The sequence below is a fragment of the Bos taurus genome, chromosome 16 (assembly GCF_002263795.3).
Source record: "Bos taurus isolate L1 Dominette 01449 registration number 42190680 breed Hereford chromosome 16, ARS-UCD2.0, whole genome shotgun sequence".
NCBI lineage: Eukaryota > Metazoa > Chordata > Mammalia > Artiodactyla > Bovidae > Bos > Bos taurus.
This window is the reverse complement of record NC_037343.1, coordinates 61,831,883-61,856,287: the sequence shown is the minus strand read 5'-3', so window position 1 is coordinate 61,856,287 and position 24,405 is coordinate 61,831,883. Positions and strand designations below refer to the sequence as shown.

Genomic DNA, 24,405 nt, shown 5'->3' with positions numbered 1-24,405 from the left:
TCTATTGCCTCAGTTCAGTTCAGTCACTCAGTCGTGTCCAACTCTCTGCAACCCCACGGACCGCAGCACACCAGGCTTCCCTATCCATCACCAACTCCCAAAGCTTACTCAAACTTATGTCCATTAAGTCGGTGATGCCATCCAACCATCTCATCCTCTGTCATCCCCTTCTCCTCCTGCCTTCAATCTTTACCCAGCACAGGGTCTTTTCCAATGAGTCAGTTCTTCCCATCAGGTGGCCAAAGTATTGGAGTTTCAGCTTCAGCATCAGTCCTTCCAATGAATATTCAGGACTGATGTGCTTTAGGATTGACTGGTTGGATCTCCTTTCAGTCCAAGAGAGTCTCAAGAGTCTTCTTCAACACCACAGTTCAAAAGCATCAATTCTTATGTGCTCAGCTTTTTTTATAGTCCAACTCTCACATCCGTACATGACTACTGGAAAAACCATAGCTTTGACTAGACAAACCTTTGTTGGCAAAATAATGTCTCTGCTTTTTAATATGCTGTCTAGGCTGGTCATAGCTTTTCTTCCAAGGAGAAAGTGTCTTTTAATATACTATCTCAAGAAAACTAATAAATCAATGAAAAAAACACAAGATATCAAAGAACTGAATGCAAAAATAAATAAAATAGGGTGATGTAAAAAAGTGACTGAGGGGCTAATAAGACTGACTATTCAGAAGGTCTCTTGAAGGACACAGCTATGAAATGATCTAGTCATTCTCAACACAGAGCAAGAGCTAAGGCCCTATTGTAAGAACAAGCTTGGGCTGATTTAGGTATAGAAAAGGCAATAGGACTGGAACCTAGTAAAGAAGGGGGAAAATGGTGTGGTTACAGACACAGGATCAGATTATTTAGGGCCTTGTAGGTCAGAGTAATAAATGTTTACATCATACCCTTGGATTCTAAGAGGCTGTCTCATGAAACTTACTGCCATGCTTTCTGTAAAATAGCTGTTGGGGATACAATCTAGCACACCAAAGAAAATACTCTTCCTGAAGATCCGAAGGAAGGACTTCTCTTTAATCTCATGTTTAGTAAAAACCGATCTTTTTCTGAGGAACTGGTATAAATTTACCTTATGAATTAATTCTGAAATTAATCATGCTCACCTCTACCTTCTGAACTCCAGCAAAGTCAGGGTTGAACTTACAATTAGCTTCTGGAAAACTGTATAAATCTTATAGCATCTTTTTATTTTTTTAAATAAACTCTTCATTTTAGAATAGGTTTATATTTACAGAAAAGTTGTACAAAAGTTACAAAACTTGTACATTTACTGCCCCCCACTCTCCAGTTTTCCTGTTATTAACATCTTACATGATGAGTATGGTACATTTGTCAGAATTAATGAGCCAATAATGATACATTATTAACTAAAGTCCATAGTTTACTCAGATTTCCTTAATTTTATTTGATGTTCTTTTCCTTCCAGGATCTTTATGGTATCTATTGTATATATTAAATTTACTGGAGGACTTCCCTTGTGGTTCAGGGAGATACGGGTGGTTAAGAAACTACCTGCCAATGCAGGGGGCATGGGTTCAATCCCTGGTCCAGGAAGCTTCCACATGCCGCAGGGCAATTAAGCCTGTGAACCACAACTACTGAGCCAGGACTCTAGAGACGATAAGCCCCAACCACTGAAGCCCTTGGCTCTAGAGTCTGTGCTCTACAACAAGAGAAGCCAACATAATGAGAAGCACATTTTCCAAAACTAGAGAGTAGCCTCCACTTGCCAATCGAGAAAGCCTGAGTGCAGCAACGAAGACCAGCTCAGCCATAAATAAATAAATAAATAAAAATTTACTGGAGTTTTCTCTTACAATTCTATCTTTATTTCCCCCTTATTCTAACCTTTATAACTACTGCTATCTAATGATTTTATCTAATTTTATACACCTTTCCCAATACTTCTAGGAATTATTTGGAGTAATAAAAAACTTTGTACAGATTTCTGGAAAGACAATTAGTTTCTGCCCAATAAGTCTAATAGTTCAGTACTATTCAAACTAGATAATGCTTCTTTTAAAAATACAAAGACTCAAGGAAATGCCTGATTAAAAATGTTTGAATTCAAAGACACCATTTGGATAAAAATATAAAGTAAATATAAAAAACTATTTTTATGTTTCAATACTAGTTTAATCTCTTGAATTCTCCTTTGGTTGTCACCTATAGCATCAGTAATCCTGATTGTTCTTCCTGAGTCATGCAAACTTAACATGGTCTCAGATCGCATAAATCTAAAATGATGATGAAGCAAAATGATCTTTTAAAAGTTCCTTTCAATTAGAAATGTCGATTTTTAATTCTGTGACATAGCCTGACTGTCAGATTCTCATATTTTTCCATCACAAGAATAGAAAACATTAATGCTTCTTAACAAAGATACTATATTTTAAAAAGATGATGGCAAAATAAAGTTTGAAGCTTTACGTGAAAATAACTCAGTATAAACCAAAACAAATTTAGTATACAAATTATATGAAGTGTGTAAGTCATAAGTATCAAAATTATCCTGAAGGAGGAAATTTTCCCGATACAGGTGTGACTATTTACCCAAGAACAGGGTGACCAAAAATTTGTGGCCAAACCAAAAAATTTGACAAAATTTGATTATGTTAAATGGGTACCACAATTAGAAGTTCTGTTGTCATATCCATAATAAACTGTCTTGCCTCAAAACAATCCTGATTATTAAGATACTACTGATTCACTGACGTTGGGACTTTCCGTTTGCAGCTTAATTTAATCTGTCCCAAATACCTCACTGACAGCAGGAATTATAAAAAGCACAATATAGTTTAAAGGGTTTTAGCATCTATTTCTGAAAGTTCCTCAAAACATTACTTCATTAAAGGTTGAATTTAAAGGTTCTAAGTGCGTGTCTGCCCCTCCACATAAAATAAATCCTCATTTTACTGTCACATATGTTCTACAATTCTTCCTGCAGAAAAAAGATAAAATAAACAGTAAAATTCTTAATTATGTCCTTATTTTAAAATCATTACACTGTGTCAGATCAGATCAGTTGCTCAGTCGTGTCCGACTCTTTGCGACCCCATGAATCGCAGCACGCCAGGCCTCCCTGTCCATCACCAACTCCTGGAGTTCACTCAGACTCATGTCCATCGAGTCAGTGATGCCATCCAGCCATCTCATCCTCTGTCGTCCCCTTCTCCTCCTGCCCCCAATCCCTCCCAGCATCAGAGTCTTTTCCAATGAGTCAACTCTTCGCATGAGGTGGCCAAAGTATTGGAGTTTCAGCTTTAGCATCTTTCCTTCCAAAGAAATCCCAGGGCTGATCTCCTTCAGAATGGACTGGATGGATCTCCTTGCAGTCCAAGGGACTCTCAAGAGTCTTCTCCAACACCACAGTTCAAATGCATCGATTCTTCGGCGCTCAGCCTTCTTCACAGTCCAACTCTCACATCCATACATGACCACAGGAAAAACCATAGCCTTGACTAGACAAACCTTTGTTGGCAAAGTAATGTGTAAGTTTTAACAAAGAATTTTAAGCCATCTTCTTGGTCACATATTTCCAAATGTGAATGCCTACCAAAACTAACAAATTACACGGAAGAGCAGGCAATGATATTAACACATATCAAAAGAGATTAGATATGAATTGATAAGGAATACCTGAGAATAAGTCTTTTAGCATTTTAAATATTTTCCTTCAGAATATGAGAATCTCCTAGTTACAACCACAAAATATTTATTTGTTGTTTTTTTGTAACACATTTGTTTTAAATAAAAGTAGAGACACTTTATTTTTCACGAATCAACGTATAATGATTCATGAAATTAACTCTCAAAGGATGAATAAAGCAAAATAACCAAGAAAAATAATCTAAATGTTTATTTATTTGAATAATAAAAGCAACTTTAAAGTAAACATGCTTTGATTTCTTAATACATTGAAATTAATTTTGTTTGGTTGATTTACTTTTATATGGGAAAAAAGCCACCTTATCTGTGATATTAGAATAAAAGCACTATCTAAAAATTAGAAGAAAATGATCCACTAGTGTAAAAAATAGTGAACAAATTCTTATCAAACAAAAGCTTTCATATACTGTGCCTTTTATCTAATATACTTCTATCAGATAAACCACTTCACTCTTTAAGAATCCATTTCAAGTTATTTTTCTTTCACTATAATTAGAAACCCATTCCATCTTAAACAAAAGTACTGTGAAAATATGAATATGCCACTTATTGCACTGACTCATCTTAAGTAGTAAAAATAATTCTTTAATTCTAATAACAATATTAAGTTATAACTATTTAATATATGTAAATAATCAGTACAGCTATTACTTATACTCAACTCAATGCAATAAACATTTAAAAAATAAACATCCTATTGATGCTAATAGAATAATCAAACTACCAATGAACTTAAGAAATCGATTAACCTACTGACTAGTTATTATCTAAAAAAACTTAGCATTAACAATACTGACCTAAAATTCTTTAAGATTATTTATGGCAAGGGTTCTTGACTTTGGCTATATATTAGAATTACCTAGAGAGACAGTAAAACTATCAGTGCCTGAGTTACACTCCCCATATCCTATTTTATTTGGCCTGAGAAAAATGTTAAAAGTTGAAAGCCCTATCTTGGACTCTGTGATAAATCTGTTGATGATGCATTACTTTACAGATAACTGCTAAATAAAAATCTAGAAATATGATCTCAGTAGCAAGAATAAAGGAATAACAGAAATGATTATAATTTAAACACTGTATAAAAGAGAATAAATTAATACAGTATCACAATGCAAATGAGAGACAAAATTGAGTCCCTTTAATAACATTTTCTAACCTCAATACTATATAAGATAATGTTTCCTTAAACTACTTTCAATTCTTCAGTGTGTCTAAAAAGAAAAATTCCTGTTAAGAAAATAAAAACTACATGACTTTAGTGTTTATCTGAGAATTGAAAGAATGAATAAGTTCAAAATATTTCCCCTATGAAGACAGCACATACATGTGCATAATCAGCCTACAATACTCCCTTTATAACAGGGTCCAATGAAGTTCATGTCTCTGGACAATGAGATAAAAAGCTATTAACTGTAAATATTTGTCAATTTTAGCATACTTTGACAGAATTTAGTTTTTCCTCCAAAAACAGCTGACAGTGTATGAGATTTACTAGCAACATGACCTAGCATGGAAGGATGAATAAAGAACATTATAACGTTCAACACACTTCAGAATATCTTTGTTACAAACCAGATGGTAAAACTTAAAAAAAAAAAAAAAATTAAGGAGAAGTAGCCCAATTAGAATAAAGTTAAAAGAACCACTACTAAAGCAAGTTACACAGGGTGAGGAAATCACCTTAACTTCCACATAATTTCATTTTTCTCATATTCTTAAACTCTTTTGAGGTGGTACTCTTCAAGACACATAAGAGATAATAACCCAATAAAGAACTAAATATTTGTCTTCAGTTAAATAGTAGAGAACACATTAATTATATTAAATGTATTAAATATAATCCAAAATTTAGTGACATATTATAAAACTAATACCCAGGTGTCAGTATCCTGGTAAAGATTTTGAGATTCTGAAGGAAGCACACTTTGAATTCAGAATGGTTAGAAAGATATACATGTCTATGTCATTAAAGACAATCAGATTTTTAATTACAGATCTATAGTTTTAATAAACTTCATATTCATCTCTCATGGAAATATGATACAAAATTTTAAAAGAATATCCGGCCTCAGAAGGAACACTCCCTCAAATAGTTGTTGAATTAGCTCCTATTTACTGACATAAGAACTACAACTTTAACTTACAACTCCTCAAACCTATCAATGGTTAAACCCATAAAGAGTGAACTGGTGAGCAGAAGCTGAGGTAACAGAAAAGGAAGGATCAATAAAGATAATTAGAAAGATAACCACTATGCTTAGGTCAGTCACTTTACGACTGCCAAGCTGTGCACATGCATACATATACATGCTTATATCTATGTACACACACACAGAGTAGATACGTCTTGTTTCACTAGTCTCAGTCTAAAGACATGACATAAATAGAAACAAAAGGCTTTGGTACCCAGACTAGTTATGAACTAAGGATTCACTGAATGATGGATGGATGGATGAACAGATACGAAAAACAGACATAAGAACACATTGCTGGGGGGAGGCAGCATGGCACTTAAGAACTTTAAACCAGTATCTGTGATTCACAATGCTAAGGTGATGTAAGGACATAAGAGATCCATCATAAAGTAAATGTGAGCTAAACAATAAAAATTTCACTGAAACATAAAGTAATCATAATATATATTACAAAAGCCAAAAAAGATCTGTATAGTAGGGTAAGTTATATTAGTTTTATACTATTTGGTTTAAAATATCTCTTCTTAAAAAGAAGTTGTATGTGGTTAAATGTAGGGATTAATGCATCTTACCTTCCACAGAAGGTGCCTGGTCCTGAGCTGAATACAGCATATCCTTAAAAGCCTATTAGAAAGTAAGAAAAGAAATACATCAAATCATGAATAATCTTCACAGTAAAAGCATTTTCAGCTGAATTATTACTTTTTTTTCAATATCCAGACAATGACTACACAGGGTCCCCCAAATTGAGAATTTAGTAAAATACTTTGATTAACTTTAATAAGCTAAAACCCAAATACTATCCTTTCATATTCAGTACTGTCCCATCTTTAAGATGAGGGCTAATATATATATACTTTAAAAATTAAAGGGAATTTGGAAAAGAATGAAAAATCATGAACACTCTAGACCAAAAAAAAAAAAAAAAAAACCACCACTGGTGAGTCACAAATTGGCCTCCAGCATCCCTCAACCTCAGTAAAATTGACATTTGGGGCTAGATAATTCTTTATTTGTTTTTTGTATCTAGAGTGTTTTTTTTTTCCCCCTTTTGTATCTAGAGATTCACTAGATACCAGCAACAACCAACCAAAAATGTCTCCAGACAGTACCAAACGCCCCAGAGGACAAAAATCACCCCTCCCCAGAATCACTGGCCTACAGCATTCAAGCATATAAAAACCAAAAAAGAAGAAATAAACCTCCAAGGTAGTCTACTCCAGTTAAATCACATTCTTCCCAAAAGGATTTACCCTTATTTTAAGTTAGTGACCAATATATCAGTTCCATGACTAACCCCTAAGCAAGTCTGACAATACACAAAAGCCCTAAGTGAATATAACAAAGATCTAGAACTTCTTTTAAGAAAAAGATATATATAATCACTTTTTTAAAAAATAATTTCAGATGTCCCAGGAACTACTAATTTCCAGTCTAAAAAAGAAATTAGAAGATTTTATCAAACATCAGAAAGTATTTCAGGTCACAGACTGGAATTATATATTAAAAGTCCTATACAACTTTACAGTGGTAGTTATGCTATAGTTCTTCCATGGAATATTTTAAGAGTGTAAATGTGTACATTGCTTAGAGTAGAATAAATTTCCAGAAGTAGAAAATTTCAAGAGGAAAGAAACAAAAAAATCCAGCCAGAGAAACTTCAGAGAATAAAACTACCCTCAGTTCTGTTCAGTAGCTCATTCGTGTCCAACTCTGTGACCCCATGGCCTGCAGCACACCAGGCTTCCCTGTCCATCACCAACTCCCGGAGCTTGCTCAAACTCATGTACTACCATGGAACCAGATAATATCAGAGACTCAAACACCTAACTGAAGTTTTTCTACTTCTTAAGTATGATAGGCATATGTACCTAAATCAGATGATGTTATCAGTAAGTAAATAAACCACCAATGACTAGCAGAAAAGCTTGTATGCAGTAGGAACTCAATACATAGCTCTTGAATTCAAAAGGGTTTCTTATTAGCACACTGAAAAAGCACAGTAAGTAAAATCTCTGATATGTAATGCAAATGAATTAAATTTGCAAAAGGAAAATTTACCAAATTAAGGTTTAAAAAGATTAAATTTTATAAAGACAAAGATTAAGATAGTCTTCATTTTGATTATAAACTAAATCATAGTTTCATTTAAATCAAGACAACTCTCAGTAAAATCAAGGATAATTCTTTTTGCTTCTTACTACTTCAGTTTTCTTCTGAATAAGAGACCTTCTATGTTTTTGACAGTAATAGACTTTAGAGGACTCTATAAATAGGACACCATCCCCTGACTGTGACTAGAGAAGAGCCCCCATTTGGGAAACCACCTGGGGAAAATCCTACAGTGTATTGTCTATATTAGTTCCCATGACTGTCTATTACATGACTCAGCTGAGTTAGGAGAAGTGCATCCAAATACACAAAACAACAAAATTGAGTTTCCTCATTCATGCTGTTTTAGTTTAAGGAAATCCAATACATTATATAAAATTCTGAATCTGTATAATAACTAAAATCAATATGTATTCATTTGCATCACAAAAGACTTCTCTGATCACTGAGAAGGGCACGGATGTGATTCCTGGTCGGGGAACTAAGATCCCACAAGCTGTGTGGTACAGCCAAAAGAAAAAGATCCAAAGCAATCCTTACATAGCATCTCTACTGTAATCTCTGAGTATGAAGTTATTTTTGTTATGTTGTTCAGCCATTCAGTCATGTGTGACTCTTTGCGACCCCAAGGACTGCAGCACACCAGGTTTTCCCTGTCCTTCACTGCCTCCCAGAGCTTGCTCAAATTCATGTCCATTGAGTCATTGATGCCATCCAACCATCTCATCCTCTGCCGTCCCCTTCTCCCCTTGCCTTCAATCTTTCTCAGCATCAAGGTCTTTTCCAGTGAGTCGGATCTTTCCATCAGGTGGCTAAAGTCTTGGCGCTTCAGCATCAGTCTTTCTTTGTAATTAATATCCAGGATTGATTTCCTTTAGGATTGACTGGTTGGATCTCCTTGCAGTCCAAGGGACTCTCAAGAGTCTTCTCCAACACCATGGCTCAAAAGCATCAATTCTGCAGTGTTCAGCCTTCTCTTTATGTCATAATGTTATTGCAATTTTTGTTATAGTGTTATTATCTTCGTTATAATATTATTGAAATATATACAAACTAGGATAAAACTCTTAGTGTTTATAACAATACATATGACAGTAAAATCTTACAAATTAAATCCAAACACAATCACAAAACCAGTATTATTAAATCAACATTAACATGACAGGAAACAAGATGTTTGCTGAATTAAAATCTGAATTGGTAACATGAATACAATGCCATTTTGCCTATTCTGAGTTTGGAATGCCCAGATGACTATGTCAGATGGGATCTACTATGAGGCAGTACAGTCAGCTATCTATCAGGAGGCAGTATAGTCAGTGGCTAGAGGCTATGGAGTCAGGTAATATGTATGAAAACCAACTCTACCACTTATTAGCTATGTAAAAAATTAACTTCTCTATACTCCAGTACCCTCATCTGTAAAACAGGACTAGTAATTACACATACCTCACAGGTCTACTGTACAAATTAAAAACTTAAAACACAAATCCTTACATTAATTATGATTCATTATTATTGAATAATATCATATATATTATTATACATGAGGAGTATTTTGATAAGTGCCTGGAACCCAGAAGATGCTCAAAGAATGTTAGCTAACAGAATGTGAACTACCACAAAACTTATGTTATACAGTGGGCTATCGCATCATTTGGCCATCCACCTGCTAGACATGACTACATCATTTACGCATTAGAAATGCCTCAGTTCTTAATTAACTCTTCACAAAGTAGTATAACACTACTTGGAGCCAACATGACCAAACAAGCATAAACAGAGACACTGCAATCTCCTGGCATCTAGGTTATAAGATGGTCAAGTAGATGATTTAGAATATCCTCCTATTATATTTTCTGATGATTGCTGACATGAATACACAGAGTTTTTAATTCTTATAAGAAACCTACAGTTTCCTAAGAGGACATATGCAGTCTCAATCTATATACACTGTATTTTTTCCTGCACATATTTTACTTTTATTTTGTTTTACTGGAGTATAATTATTTTACAATGTTGTGTTAGTTTCTGCTGTACAATGAAGTGAATCAGCTATATGTACACTTATATCCCCTCCCTCAAGGACCTCCCTCCCGCCCCACCATCCCATCCCACAGAACACCAAGCTGAGCTTCCTGTACCATACAGCAGGTTCTCACTAGCTACCCATCTTACACACGGTAGTATATATGAGAACAGACATATGGACACAGGGTGGGGGGCGCGGGAGAAGGAGAGAGCGGGACAAATTGGGAGATTAGGATTGACCTATGTACACTATAAACAACAAGGACTCCTAATTTTATTGCTTAAACTTTCCACAATATATCTATTGTACAAAATAGGGTATAGTTCAATAATACTGCCAATACAAGCTTCTTATGTTGTTAATTTTTAATAACCCACAGTAGATCATCACTGGACTTCCCTGGTGGCTTAGTGGTAAAGAATCTACTTGCCAATGCAGGATACATGGGTTCAATCCCTGAGTTGGGAATATGCCCTGGAGAAGGAAATGGCAACCCACTCCAGTATTATCTGGGAAATCCCATGGAAAGAGAAGCCTGGTGGGCTACAGTCCATGGGGTCGCAAAAGAGTTGGACATGACTTAGCAACTAAACAACAAAGATCATCTCTGATCTCCTTTCCCAACCCATGGGTTTCACAGACCATTTCATAGAACAAGGATCAGAAGCTAGAAAGATTCCTTGTTGTTCTTCAGTCTCCAGTCGTGTCCGACTCTTTCCAACACCATGGACTGCAGCACGCCAGGTTTCCCTGTTCATCACCATCTCCTGGAGTTTGCCCAAGTTCAGGTCCACTGAGTCGGTGATGCCATCCAACCATCTCATCCTCTGTCGTCCCCTTCTCCTCCTGCCCCCAATCCTTCCCAGCATAGGGTCTTTTCTAATGAGCCAGCTCTTCACATTAGGTGGCCAAAGTATTGGAGCATCAGCTTCAGCATCAGTCCTTTCAATGAGTATTGAGGGTTGAAAGACTCCTACTGAGTCAACTTGCTATTAGCCTCGCACATGACATACCATAAATATTATCATCTTCATTAACAAAATATCTAATTTATATTTTTCACATATGCTTCAACATCCAAAGCAAGCACACTGGAATCCAATTACTGGATTAATGAACAATAAAATAAACACAGGCATTTGAAGAGAAAGGGCAAGGAATATTTGTTATAAACCTTTAAAGGAAGCATTATCCCTGTTAACAGAGCTTAATAATTCAATAAAATTTACATAAGATTTTTTCAAATGGCACTGACTATAATTTTGATATATACTTAAAAATATGTACACTATGCCTGACCTACACACCCCAGAAACACTCTCCAATTATCTCTTATCTTCTTTTTGTATTCCCTTTCTTTTTATCACTTATTTATGGCCACAGGAGCTCTTCATTGCAGCATGTGGGCTTAGTTGCCCCGTGGCATATGAGATTTTAGTTGCCCGACCAGGGATTGAATCCACGTCCCCTGCATTGGAAGGTGGATTCTTAACCACTCAACTACCAGGAAATCCCCCATCAGTTCAGTTCAGTTCAGTTGATCAGTCGTGGCCGACTCTTTGTGACCCCATGAATCGCAGCACGCCAGGCCTCCCTGTCCATCACCAACTCCCGGAGTTCACCCAGACTCACATCCATCGAGTCAGTGATGCCATCCAGCCATCTCATCCTCTGTCGTCCCCTTCTCCTCCTGCCCCCAATCCCTCCCAGCATCAGAGACTTTTCCAATGAGTCAATTCTTCGCATGAGGTGCCCAAAGTACTGGAGTTTCAGCTTTAGCATCTTTCCTTCCAAAGAAATCCCAGGGCTGATCTCCTTCAGAATGGACTGGTTGGATCTCCTTGCAGTCCAAGGGACTCTCAAGAGTCTTCTCCAACACCACAGTTCAAAAGCATCTATTCTTCTGCGCTCAGCCTTCTTCACAGTCCAACTCTCACATCCATACATGACCACAGGAAAAACCATAGCCTTGACTAGACAAACCTTTGTTGGCAAAGGAATGTCTCTGCTTTTGAATATGCAATCTAGGTTGGTCATAACTTTCCTTCCAAGGAGTAAGCGTCTTTTAATTTCATGGCTGCAGTCACCATCTGCAGTGATTTTGGAGCCCAGAAAAATAAAGTCTGACACTGTTTCCAATGTTTCCCCATCTATTTCCCATGAAGTGATGGGACTGGATGCCATGATCTTCGTTTTCTGAATGTTGAGCTTTAAGCCAACTTTTTCACTCTCCTCTTTCACTTTTATCAAGAGGCTTTTTGGTTCCTCTTCACTTTTTGCCGTAAGGGTGGTGTCATCTGCATATCTGAGGTTATTGATATTTCTCCCGGCAATCTTGATTCCAGCTTGTGTTTCTTCCAGCCCAGCGTTTCTCAAGATGTACTCTGCATATAAGTTAAATGTGTGTGACAATATACAGCCTTGACGTACTCCTTTTCCTATTTGGAACCAGTCCGTTGTTCCATGTCCAGTTCTAACTGTTGCATCCTGACCTGCATACAAATTTCTCTAGAGGTGGATCAGGTGGTCTGGTATTCCCATCTCTTTCAGAATTTTCCACAGTTTATTGTGATCCACACAGTCAAAGGCTTTGGCATAGTCAATAAAGCAGAAATAGATGTTTTTCTGGAACTCTCTTGCCTTTTTCATGATCCAGCCGGGAGGACCAACCCCACGTCCAAGGAGCCGTGGCTGCGCAGGCGCAGGAGGGCCTAGAGGAGCTATCCCACGTTGAAGGTCAGGAAGGGCGGCAGTGAGGAGATACCCCTCGTCCAAGGTAAGGAGCAGCGGCTGCGCTTTGCTGGAGCAGCCGTGAAGAGATACCCCATGCCCAAGGTAAGAGAAACCCAAGTAAGATGGTAGGTGTTGCAAGAGGGCATCAAAGGGCAGACACACTGAAACCATACTCACAGAAAACTAGTCAATCTTATTACACTAGGACCACAGCCTTGTCTAACTCAATTAAACTAAGCCATGCCCGTGGGGCAACCCAAGATGGGCGGGTCATGGTGGAGAGATCTGACAGAATGAAATTCCCTATATTCCCCTTTTAATCTCTTCACCAGAAATACTGAGTAGTCTGTGAATAATGTGCAAGTCAGTTACATTTGACCTGGTTTGTCTCACTATCCAGAAATCAGTCATATTTTCCTGATACTAAAGTGCTAGGAACAGTTCTATAAATCAAATTATAAAACTCAGAAGAGGGCACTGGGCATTCTCAAGAGTCCTGTACAAAGAATGACTATCTAATTTACCTTTATTTCTATCCCCAAATACAAATAAACTAACTGAACTCTGTTTTTGATGATAGAAATAATCTGTAAAGTTAAAAAAAAATAGAAATCTTTATAATCTAATATAATAAAATTTAAAATTAATGTATTCTCATATATGCTTAACAATCCTATAGTTTATTAGGCACCTATAGTATATTAGAAGCATTACCCATGGCTCAATTTTCATGGAATTTAAATGTATCCCATCAGCAAACTGGAGAAGAAAACGGCAACCATTTCAGTATTGCCTGGAAAATCCCATCTATGGGGTTGCAAAGAGACATGACTTAACTGAGCACCATCGGTAAAAGGCAATTCAATATACAAAAGTTGTCACAACATTAAAGTATTAATGAATTTGTTAAATGTATAAAATATATGTAATTTATAATAGGAAGAACCAATTTGGAGTAGGTCCTGCTATATCTGTATTTATACATTTCCTCCCTAACATACTGTAATATCCACTGACATGGTTTTTACTATTTCTATGTAGGTATCTCCCTAATCTAAATCCTCAGCCACATGTCTGCTAACACATATACAAAATGTCTAAAATTCATTTTCTTCCCAAAGCCTACACTTTTCATGTCTTTATTTCTGTTAATGTCACTGCCAGTAACCACATCACACAGATTAACAATCTTAATTATTGTCTCACTCCTTCAGTAAATACTTGTGTATCTGCTACATGCCAGGCCTGTTTTAGGCACCTGGGATATACTATGAGGAAAAGAAAAATCCTTGTCCTAGGGGGTTAACATTTTTTTATGCTCTTCCTTTGCACTCCTAAGTTTAGTAATCTTATTCAGTCAATGCCACCACCCCCTCTTTTACTTCATTCTCTCCCATCCTCTCACCTAAACTATTTCAATGGACTCTTACTGCTCATTCTTTAATCCATGTTTCTTTGAGAAAAAGACATGTTACCCATTATTTGGAGTGAAATGTTATTTTCTAAAATTTACCTCTAATTTTGGCCTCTCAATTTTCTGATACTCTCCTTTTTATTTCCAACACTTTTCTACATCATTAGATTTTTATGTCAGATGTAGTAACTAGCCTCTGAAATAGCCTCCAATGATTCCTAACTCCTGGTAGTAACACTCTTGTGCAATCCCCTTCCATACTAAATAGGACTGACCTGTATAGCCAACGGGGCTTCTCCATTGGCTCAGCGGTAAAGAATCTGCCTGCAATGCAGGAGCCATGGGAGCTGCAGATTTGATCCCTGGGTCAGGAAGATCCTCTGGAAAAGGGAATGGCTACCCACTCCAGTATTCTTGCCTGGAGAATCCCCTTGGACAGAGGAGCCTGGTGGGCTACAGTCCATGGGGTTGCAAAGAGTTGGACACGACTGACACAACTGAGCATGCATGCACGAGCGTGCAGCCAATGGAATACTGCATACATGACAGAATACTACTCCCACGGTTAGGTCATAAAAGGCACTGCAGCATTCACCTTGCTCTTTCTTCGATTCCCCACTCTAGAAAAAGCCAGTCATGAAGAAACTGAAGCACCCCTATGGAGAGATCCAAGCGGTAAGGAACTGAGACCTCCTAAAAAAAGTCAGCACAAATTTGTGAACCACGTGAGTGAGCTATTCTAGAATCGGATCCAGTCCCCGGCAAGCCTTGAGATGGCTGCAGCCCTGACTGACATCTTGACCACAACCTCACAAAATATCCTGAGCCAGAATCACCCAGTTAAGCTGCTTCCAAACTCTTTACACACAGAAAGATAATAAATGTTTCTTATTGTTTCAGTAGTTTTAGGTAGTTTGTTACAGAGTAACAGATATTTAATACATGAGGCTATATTTGAAAAATATTTTTATATCACAGAATGTAATGTTATTAGATCATAACCAACATCTTTGGCTTGTCTTGATCAAAGTACCTAAAATTTATAATTACATAAAGACACAAAAACTATGGAAAGGAAGACTATGACAATTTCAAGAAGTGATTTATTTAGCAATAACAAGCAAAACTGCATTCCCGTAAGTCACAGCCACCAATACTGTAATTTAACTTACACTGAATGCCCTTGAGAAATCATATAGCTGCATTTCTGGGCTGGGACAGAATAAATCTGACAGATTAAATCAGCGTCTTCCTTACCTAAGGATCCTGTTCTGACAGTAACATGCAGCTGATAACAAATGTTCTTTTATAACTAATTAAACCTATATGGCTCATTCTTACATTTACAGTGGTAACAGTTGTAAATTCTCTAAGGGCAGAGAGTAATCTCACTTCAGTTCTTACGGGGCATAGCATCTAGCACAGTAAAAGTCAAAATATGTTTGTAAACTGCACAGACTTTGTAACATAAAGCCTAAATATCCAAAATCAGCACATCAGTTAATTTTTAAAGTGTTAACTATGTTATTTATATTTAATTATTTTATAGCATTTCTAGTTTCATGAAACACCAAAATGCAAAGTCATTTCTTTTGTCCGAATTTTCATTATTTTTGTTAATTGCCACACAAAATTCAAACCTCTTTCATTTACTAGCCACAAGAAAAGTTCCTAGTGTGTTTGACTTCCAGTCCTCTTTAATATATAAGGTTTACACAGGTTGATAAAACATTGTTTTGTCCAAATATAACAGTATGGCAACATAAAATTCCCACTCTGTTCTTACCAACAGTTTGCTAGTTTATCTGAAAGAAAACAAAAAAGGAACCCAAAGGTTCTGCAATACACCTATACACTTCATAAAAACGGTTTCTAATCCATGAGTCCAAGACCAGTTCACAGCTCCAATTTCAATACTACCAGCTATCATCATTTAGTTTCCAAGGAATTTCATGACATTGAAAGAGGGTATTGGTATACTAAAAGACTGAGTACCAACACCCTAAAATAAATATCTACTGAATAAATTAATAAAAAGAAGGCGATGGCACCGCACTCCAGTACTCTTGCCTGGAAGATCCCATGGACGGAGGAGCCTGGTAGGCTGAAGTCCATGGGGTTGCTGGGAGTCAGACACGACTGAATGACTTCACTTTCACTTTTCACTTTCATGCATTGGAGAAGGAAATGGCAACCCACTCCAGTGTCTTGCCTGGAGAATCCCAGGGACGGGGGAGCCTGGTGGGCTGCTGTCTCTGGGGTCGCACAGAGTCAGACACGACTGAAGCTACTTAGCAGCAGCAGCAGCAGCAGCATGGCTTATTTTTAATGATAGAAATTAACAGCTATACATTATTGAAAAGTATCTTCTATAGATCAGGTCCTTGCTGGCAATTTCATATACTGTTGCTCTTTAGTCACTAAGTCATGTCTGACTCTTTGCGATCCCATGGACTGTAGCCTACAAGGCTCTTCTGTCTATGGGATCACCCTGCCAAGGATACCTCAGTGGGCTGCCATTTTCTTCTCCAGGGGATCCTCCCAACCCAAGGATCAAACCCACATCTCCTGCTTGGCAGGCAGATTCTTTACCACCATGCCACCTGGGAAGCCCTTTCATGTATTATTATATCTAATTCTCATAATAATCTTGAAAGGTAAATATTATCCTCATTTTGCACCAAGAAAACTGAGGTCCAGAGAAATAAAATAACTGTTTAAAAGGCCACAGCCAATAAATGAGGGAAATGCAATTAAAGCAAAAAATTTAGATAAAATTAAAGCTATCTTCTCTATTGCCTTCAAGATGAATGGACCCCACATATCTTTCAAAGAATTTTTTACTTTATCCTACTCATTCCTAAAGGTTCCATCCCATTTTCATCACTCTTGTTAATAGACAAATTTCTCAAACGAAAAGTACAGATATGTTGTCTAAATGACTTTTAACCTCTTCAAACTTGGAATAAAGTTAGCAGAAGAAAATCTGTGTTCAGAATTTTGTCATATCCAAAGGCCTACCTTAATCCTCATTCTCATTAACCTGTCTACAAAAAGCATGTCACTGCTGATAGTCCATTTACCCTTTACTCCCTTAACTCCTATGACAACTTATTTTCCAAGATTTCCTGTCTCTATTTTTCTGTGTTACATACTTTCCACTAGTGACTTAATTTTTAACTACTATCTCAATTATAATGTCTTATCTTTTGATATAATTTTTCAAATTCCAGCTAGTAGTTATCTCTACATATAGATATTTCACAAATGAAATCAGCATGAATTTACCACCTCCTGAAGTAGCTAGCTGGATCATGGAAAAAGCAAGAGAGTTCCAGAAAAACATCTATTTCTGCTTTATTGACTATGCCAAAGCCTTTGACTGTGTGGATCACAATAAACTGTGGAAAATTCTGAAAGAGATGGGAATACCAGACCACCTGATCTGCCTCTTGAGAAATTTGTATGCAGGTCAGGAAGCAACAGTTAGAACTGGACATGGAACAACGGACTGGTTCCAAATAGGAAAAGGAGTACGTCAAGGCTGTATATTGTCACCCTGTTTATTTAACTTATATGCAGAGTACATCATGAGAAACGCTGGGCTGGAAGAAACACAAGCTGGAATCAAGATTGCCGGGAGAAATATCAATAACCTCAGATATGCAGATGACGCCACTCTTATGGCAGAAAGTGAAGAGGAACTAAAAAGCCTCTTGATGAAAGTGAAAGTGGAGAGTGAAAAAGTTGGCTTAAAGCTCAACATTCAGAAAACGAAGATCATGGCATCCGGTCCCACCACTTCATGGGAAATAGATGGGGAAATAGATGTCAGACTTTATTTTTCTGGGCTCCAAAATCACTGCAGATGGTGACTGCAGCCATGAAATTAAAAGACGCTTACTCCTTGGAAGGAAAGTTATGACCAACCTAGATAGCATATTCAAAAGCAGAGACATTCCTTTGCCAACAAAGGTTTGTCTAGTCAAGGCTATGGTTTTTCCTGTGGTCATGTATGGATGTGAGAGTTGGACTGTGAAGAAGGCTGAACGCAGAAGAATCGATGCTTTCGAACTGTGGTGTTGGAGAAGACTCTTGAGAGTCCCTTGGACTGCAAGGAGATCCAACCAGTCCATTCTGAAGGAGATCAGTCCTGGGTGTTCACTGGAAGGACTGATGCTGAAGCTGAAACTCCAGTACTTTGGGCACCTCATGCGAAGAATTGACTCATTGGAAAAGACTCTGATGCTGGGAGGGATTGGGGGCAGGAGGAGAAGGGGACGACAGAGGATGAGATGGCTGGATGGCATCACTGACTCGATGGACGTGAGTCTGAGTGAACTCTGGGAGTTGGTGATGGACAGGGAGGCCTGGCGTGCTGCGATTCATGGGGTCGCAAAGAGTCGGACACGACTGAGCGACTGATCTGATCTGATCTGAAAGTAGCTAGTCTCTACCACTTTCCTTACGTTTAAACCATTGTATTAAATTCTTCCCTCCTTCAACCTCTATATCTGGCTAGCCACCCAACCTCTGTTATTTAAAGCATAAATATTAAACCACCTACATAAATCACTGTGCTAAGCAAAAGGAAAGTGATACGTTTAAAAATGTCTAATAGGAACTTCCCTAGCAGTCCAATGGTTAAGACTCTGTATTCCCAATGCAGGCGGCACGGGTTTGATCCCTGAATGGGGAACTAAGGTCCCGCATGCCGCATGGCACGGCCAAAACAAAAGTTTAAAAGTATTATTTTATCTTAACCAATAATATTTTTATTTAATTTCAAATACTAATGAGAAAAAAAGATCTAATTACTAAAATATTGTGTATGTTTGCAATTAAGTAACTTGGAAGGGGGATGATACTTTAGTAGGATATTCTGTGTTTAACAAGGCAAGTTCACAATATATGCACTTAATTATTATTGTTGATTATTGATATCATGTTGTTTAAATTTTTTAAACATAAAGTTGGTTAAACAATGGTCTCATAAATTTTCCTAACATAAAACCTATCATATTAAATAACACTGTCTCTAAAATAGAAGAAAGGTCAAGAAGGAATGCCAAAATTCTGCACTTGATAGTAATTTCCTTCCCTAAAACACTTTCTTCTCTAATACATTACACTTACCAATCAAGTCGGAAATTTTAATAAGGCTTACAACAAAAATGCAAAAGAAAAAGGAAAAAGTGACCAATTTTCTTCCCAGTTTTTCACCTCTACCAAAAGCCAAAAAATTTTCAAAAATGTACAATCTTTTTTTGTTTCATCAATAACCATCAGCAAGTGTAACAAACTTTATGTTCTATGAAATACTCAGTTCAGTTCAATTCCGTCACTCCGTCATGTCCAACTCTTTGCAACCCCATGAACTGCAGCACACCAGGCTCCCTGTCCATCACCAACTCCCGGAGTCCACCCAAACTCATGTCCATTGAGTCGGTGATGCCATCTAGCCATCTCATCCTCTGTCATCCCCTTCTCCTCCTGCCTTCAATCTTACTCAGCATCAGGGTCTTTTCAAATGAGTCAGCTCTTGGTAGCAGGTAACCAAAGTATTGGGAGTTTCAGCTTCAGCATCAGTTCTTCCAATGAATGTTCAGGACTGATTTCTTTTAGGATGGACTGGTTGGATCTCCTTGCAGCCCAAGGGACTCTCAAGAGTCTTCTCCAATGCCACCATTCAAAGGTATCAATTCTTCGGTGCTCAGCTTTCTTTATAGTCCAACATCCATGTAAGACTACTGGAAAAACCATAGCCTTGACTAGATGGACTTTTGTTGACGAAGTAATGTCTCTGCTTTTTAATATGCTGTCTAGGTTGGTCATAACTTTCCTTCCAAGGAGTAAGTGTCTTTTAATTTCATGGCTGCAATCACCATCTGCAGTGATTTTGGAGCCCAGAAAAATAAAATCAGCCACTGTTTCCCCATCTATTTGCCATGAAGTGATGGGACCAGATGCCATGATCTTAGTTTTCTGAATGTTGAGCTTTAAGCCAACTTTTTCACTCTCCTCTTTCACTTTTATCAAGAGGCTTTTTAGTTCTTCTTCACTTTCTGCCATAAGGGTGGTGTCATCTGCATATCTGAGGTTATTGATATTTCTCCCAGCTAGAATCTTGATTCTATCCAGTCCAGTGTTTCTCATGATGTACTCTGCATATAAGTTAAATAAGCAGGGTGACAATATACAGCCTTCACATACTCCTTTTCCTATTTGGAACCAGTCTGTTGTTCCATGTCCAGTTCTAACTGTTGCTTCCTGACCTGCATAGAGGTTTCTCAAGAGGCAGGTCAGGTGGTCTGATACTCCCATAGCCTTTTTTAAAAAGGTAAAATTCTTTCAACTTCCATTTGTTCAATAATTGAATAAACAGTCTAAGTTGTCCTTTCCTAGTTACAGTTTCACTGACCCCTTCCCCCAATTGTGTCAACAGTAAACAAATCAAGATGCTGCTCAACTGTTAGACTCAAACCACTAAGGATAGATATGTAATAATGGCTAATACTTACTGTGTGTAGTAACTATTAAACCTCCTGTCCTGTTTTCCAATTATTGATTCATTTCATTTCACATGATCCTCCAAAAGTAAAACGTATTATTATTTCCAGTTTAAGGATAAGAGAATTGTGGCACAGAAAGGCTACATGACTTGCCCAACAGGGTTATTACAATTACAATTAAATTACAATTACAACAACAGGGTTATCACAATTTCAATTTCAGTGGTCTCTAAATCAATTCACTTTCTAATTTCTGAATCTATCAAGAACTGAATTTTTGAAAGTCCATGATACTAAGCAAACGAATCCTAGAAAAAAAAAAAATCTTGCAATCCTCTTTAGCAAATAACTAATGGCAGCATAATTTGAAATACCAATATTTCAAATAAGCTTATTCTACTCAAAAAGGAAGATTTAATCAAAAGATGTTTGAACTACATGATTAGAGGTGGTGACTCACCTGCTTATCAATACTTTTGTTACCTGCTATGATACAAATATTTAAAAAACAGGAGAAAGACTATCATCTCAATTTTGTCATCAATGATCCCATTTCACTGAATAAACAAAACTAAAAGAATAAGACCAACTTCTCCTAATTGATACCAAAGTAACTCATTTCCAGAGCTCTAGTCACGCTCTATAGGGGATAAACATGAGCTTTTCCTGTTTTCTCCACTGACTGCCTTCAATGATGCTCTCCTAAATCTCTTTCTTATCCCTTAATGACATCTCAGGCAGATCCCATAGTCTTTCAGTTACATTCTATTTTGCTGTTGTTTTTAAGTTTCTAAATATGCCAGACACTACCAGATGCTGGATGCTAACATGTACGTACGACTCTGCCTGACACACAGCCAGCTTTCAGTAAATATTATATATTATTACTATCATTATTTCATCAAATCTAAGATCCCTTTAGTAGTAATATACACCATTACTTTATGTGCTTCTAAGAATGAAAAAGTCTGCCAATTAATCTATGATAATTAATTACGAGATGTATCTTGATTTTAGATGCTAAAGTGTGGGAAAACTGATTAAATGAGGTAGTAAATTCAAGCTCTCACTATTTTTGGCTATACTATTTGGTTTTCATTTTTTGGTCTTGGTCTCCCCACTGCATCTCCAGGATCTAAACTACATTCTCACTTTGCATTGATCCCTATCCCCAAGTCTCTTTAAAATCCTTAGTGGTTCACAACCAGGAAACATTTAAAGTCCTCGACATGGTATTCAAAGCTCAGTATGAATCACACTATCAGCCCTCCAACGTACCTACTAAACCAGATTTCACTAATATGCTTGCATACTTGCACCTATCTGTGCCTTCGTTCAGTATTACTCTATCTGCCTAGAACGCCCTCAGTGTCCTGTCCCTCTTCACCATGGCAACAAACCCTACTGAACCTCTAGTACTTCTGTGAAAGCTTTCAAGATAAATACCTTTGATTCTCCATAGCAAATCAATCGGCCATTCCTCTGTAACATAATCACAATATACTACGATTAGAAGACCAACCAAGTTACAAGCTCCTTTAGGACAGGCGCGTACCTATTTTTACACCACCAGCCCCTTGCGAGATCCTGACCATGTAGCCTCATGTTAAGAATCCAGGCTGTACTGAATTCTACCAAAAATTTAGAGAAGAGCTAACACCTCTCCTGCTCAAACTCTTCCAGAAGATTGCAGAGGAAGGTAAACTTCCAAACTCATTCTATGAGGCCACCATCACCCTAATACCAAAACCTGACAAAGATCCCACAAAAAAAGAAAACTACAGGCCAATATCACTGATGAACATAGATGCAAAAATCCTTAACAAAATTCTAGCAATCAGAATCCAACAACACATTAAAAAGATCATACACCATGATCAAGTGGGCTTTATTCCAGGGATGCAAGGATTCTTCAATATCCGCAAATCAATCAATGTAATACACCACATTAACAAATTGAAAAATAAAAACCATATGATTATCTCAATAGATGCAGAGAAAGCCTTTGACAAAATTCAACATCCATTTATGATAAAAACTCTCCAGAAAGCAGGAATAGAAGGAACATACCTCAACATAATAAAAGCTATATATGACAAACCCACTGCAAACATTATCCTCAATGGTGAAAAATTGAAAGCATTTCCTCTAAAGTCAGGAACAAGACAAGGGTGCCCACTTTCACCATTACTATTCAACATAGTTTTGGAAGTTTTGGCCACAGCAATCAGAGCAGAAAAAGAAATAAAAGGAATCCAAATTGGAAAAGAAGAAGTAAAACTCTCACTATTTGCAGATGACATGATCCTCTACATAGAAAACCCTAAAGACTCCACCAGAAAATTACTAGAAATAATCAATGACTACAGTAAAGTTGCAGGATATAAAATCAACACACAGAAATCCCTTGCATTCCTATACACTAATAATGAGAAAACAGAGAGAGAAATTAAGGAAACAATTCCATTCACCATTGCAACAGAAAGAATAAAATACTTAGGAATATATCTACCTAAAGAAACTAAAGACCTATATATAGAAAACTATAAAACACTGGTGAAAGAAATCAAAGAGGACACTAATAGATGGAGAAATATACCATGTTCATGGATTGGAAGAATCAATATAGTGAAAATGAGTATACTACCCAAAGCAATTTATAGATTCAATGCAATCCCTATCAAGCTACCAACAGTATTCTTCACAGAGCTAGAAAAAATAATTTCACAATTTGTATGGAAATACAAAAAACCTCGAATAGCCAAAGCGATCTTGAGAAAGAAGAATGGAACTGGAGGAATCAACCTACCTGACTTCAGGCTCTACTACAAAGCCACAGTTATCAAGACAGTATGGTACTGGCACAAAGACAGAAATATTGATCAATGGAATAAAATAGAAAGCCCAGAGATAAATCCACGCACATATGGACACCTTATCTTCGACAAAGGAGGCAAGAATATACAATGGATTAAAGACAATCTCTTTAACAAGTGGTGCTGGGAAATCTGGTCAACCACTTGTAAAAGAATGAAACTGGACCACTTTCTAACACCATACACAAAAATAAACTCAAACTGGATTAAAGATCTAAACGTAAGACCAGAAACTATAAAACTCCTAGAGGAGAACATAGGCAAAACACTCTCCGACATACATCACAGCAGGATCCTCTATGACCCACCTCCCAGAATATTGGAAATAAAAGCAAAAATAAACAAATGGGACCTAATTAACCTTAAAAGCTTCTGCACATCAAAGGAAACTATTAGCAAGGTGAAAAGACAGCCTTCAGAATGGGAGAAAATAATAGCAAATGAAGCAACCGACAAACAACTAATCTCAAAAATATACAAGCAACTCCTACAGCTCAACTCCAGAAAAATAAACGACCCAATCAAAAAATGGGCCAAAGAACTAAATAGACATTTCTCCAAAAAAGACATACAGATGGCTAACAAACACATGAAAAGATGCTCAACATCACTCATTATCAGAGAAATGCAAATCAAAACCACTATGAGGTACCATTTCACACCAGTCAGAATGGCTGTGATCCAAAAGTCTACAAATAATAAATGCTGGAGAGGGTGTGGAGAAAAGGGAACCCTCTTACACTGTTGGTGGGAATGCAAACTAGTACAGCCACTATGGAGAACAGTGTGGAGATTCCTTAAAAAACTGGAAATAGAACTGCCTTATGATCCAGCAACCCCACTG

General features: G+C 37.1%; 1 protein-coding gene across 1 annotated transcript in view; it reads right to left on the bottom strand.

Annotated features, from left to right (window-relative positions):
• Positions 1-24,405, bottom strand: part of XPR1 (xenotropic and polytropic retrovirus receptor 1) — a 202,457-nt gene that overhangs the window by 165,372 nt on the left and 12,680 nt on the right. Inside the window, exon 2 of the mRNA NM_001192883.1 lies at positions 6,455-6,506. Within this exon, the coding sequence (NP_001179812.1) occupies positions 6,455-6,506 (52 nt within the window). The remainder of the gene's footprint in view (positions 1-6,454; positions 6,507-24,405) is intronic.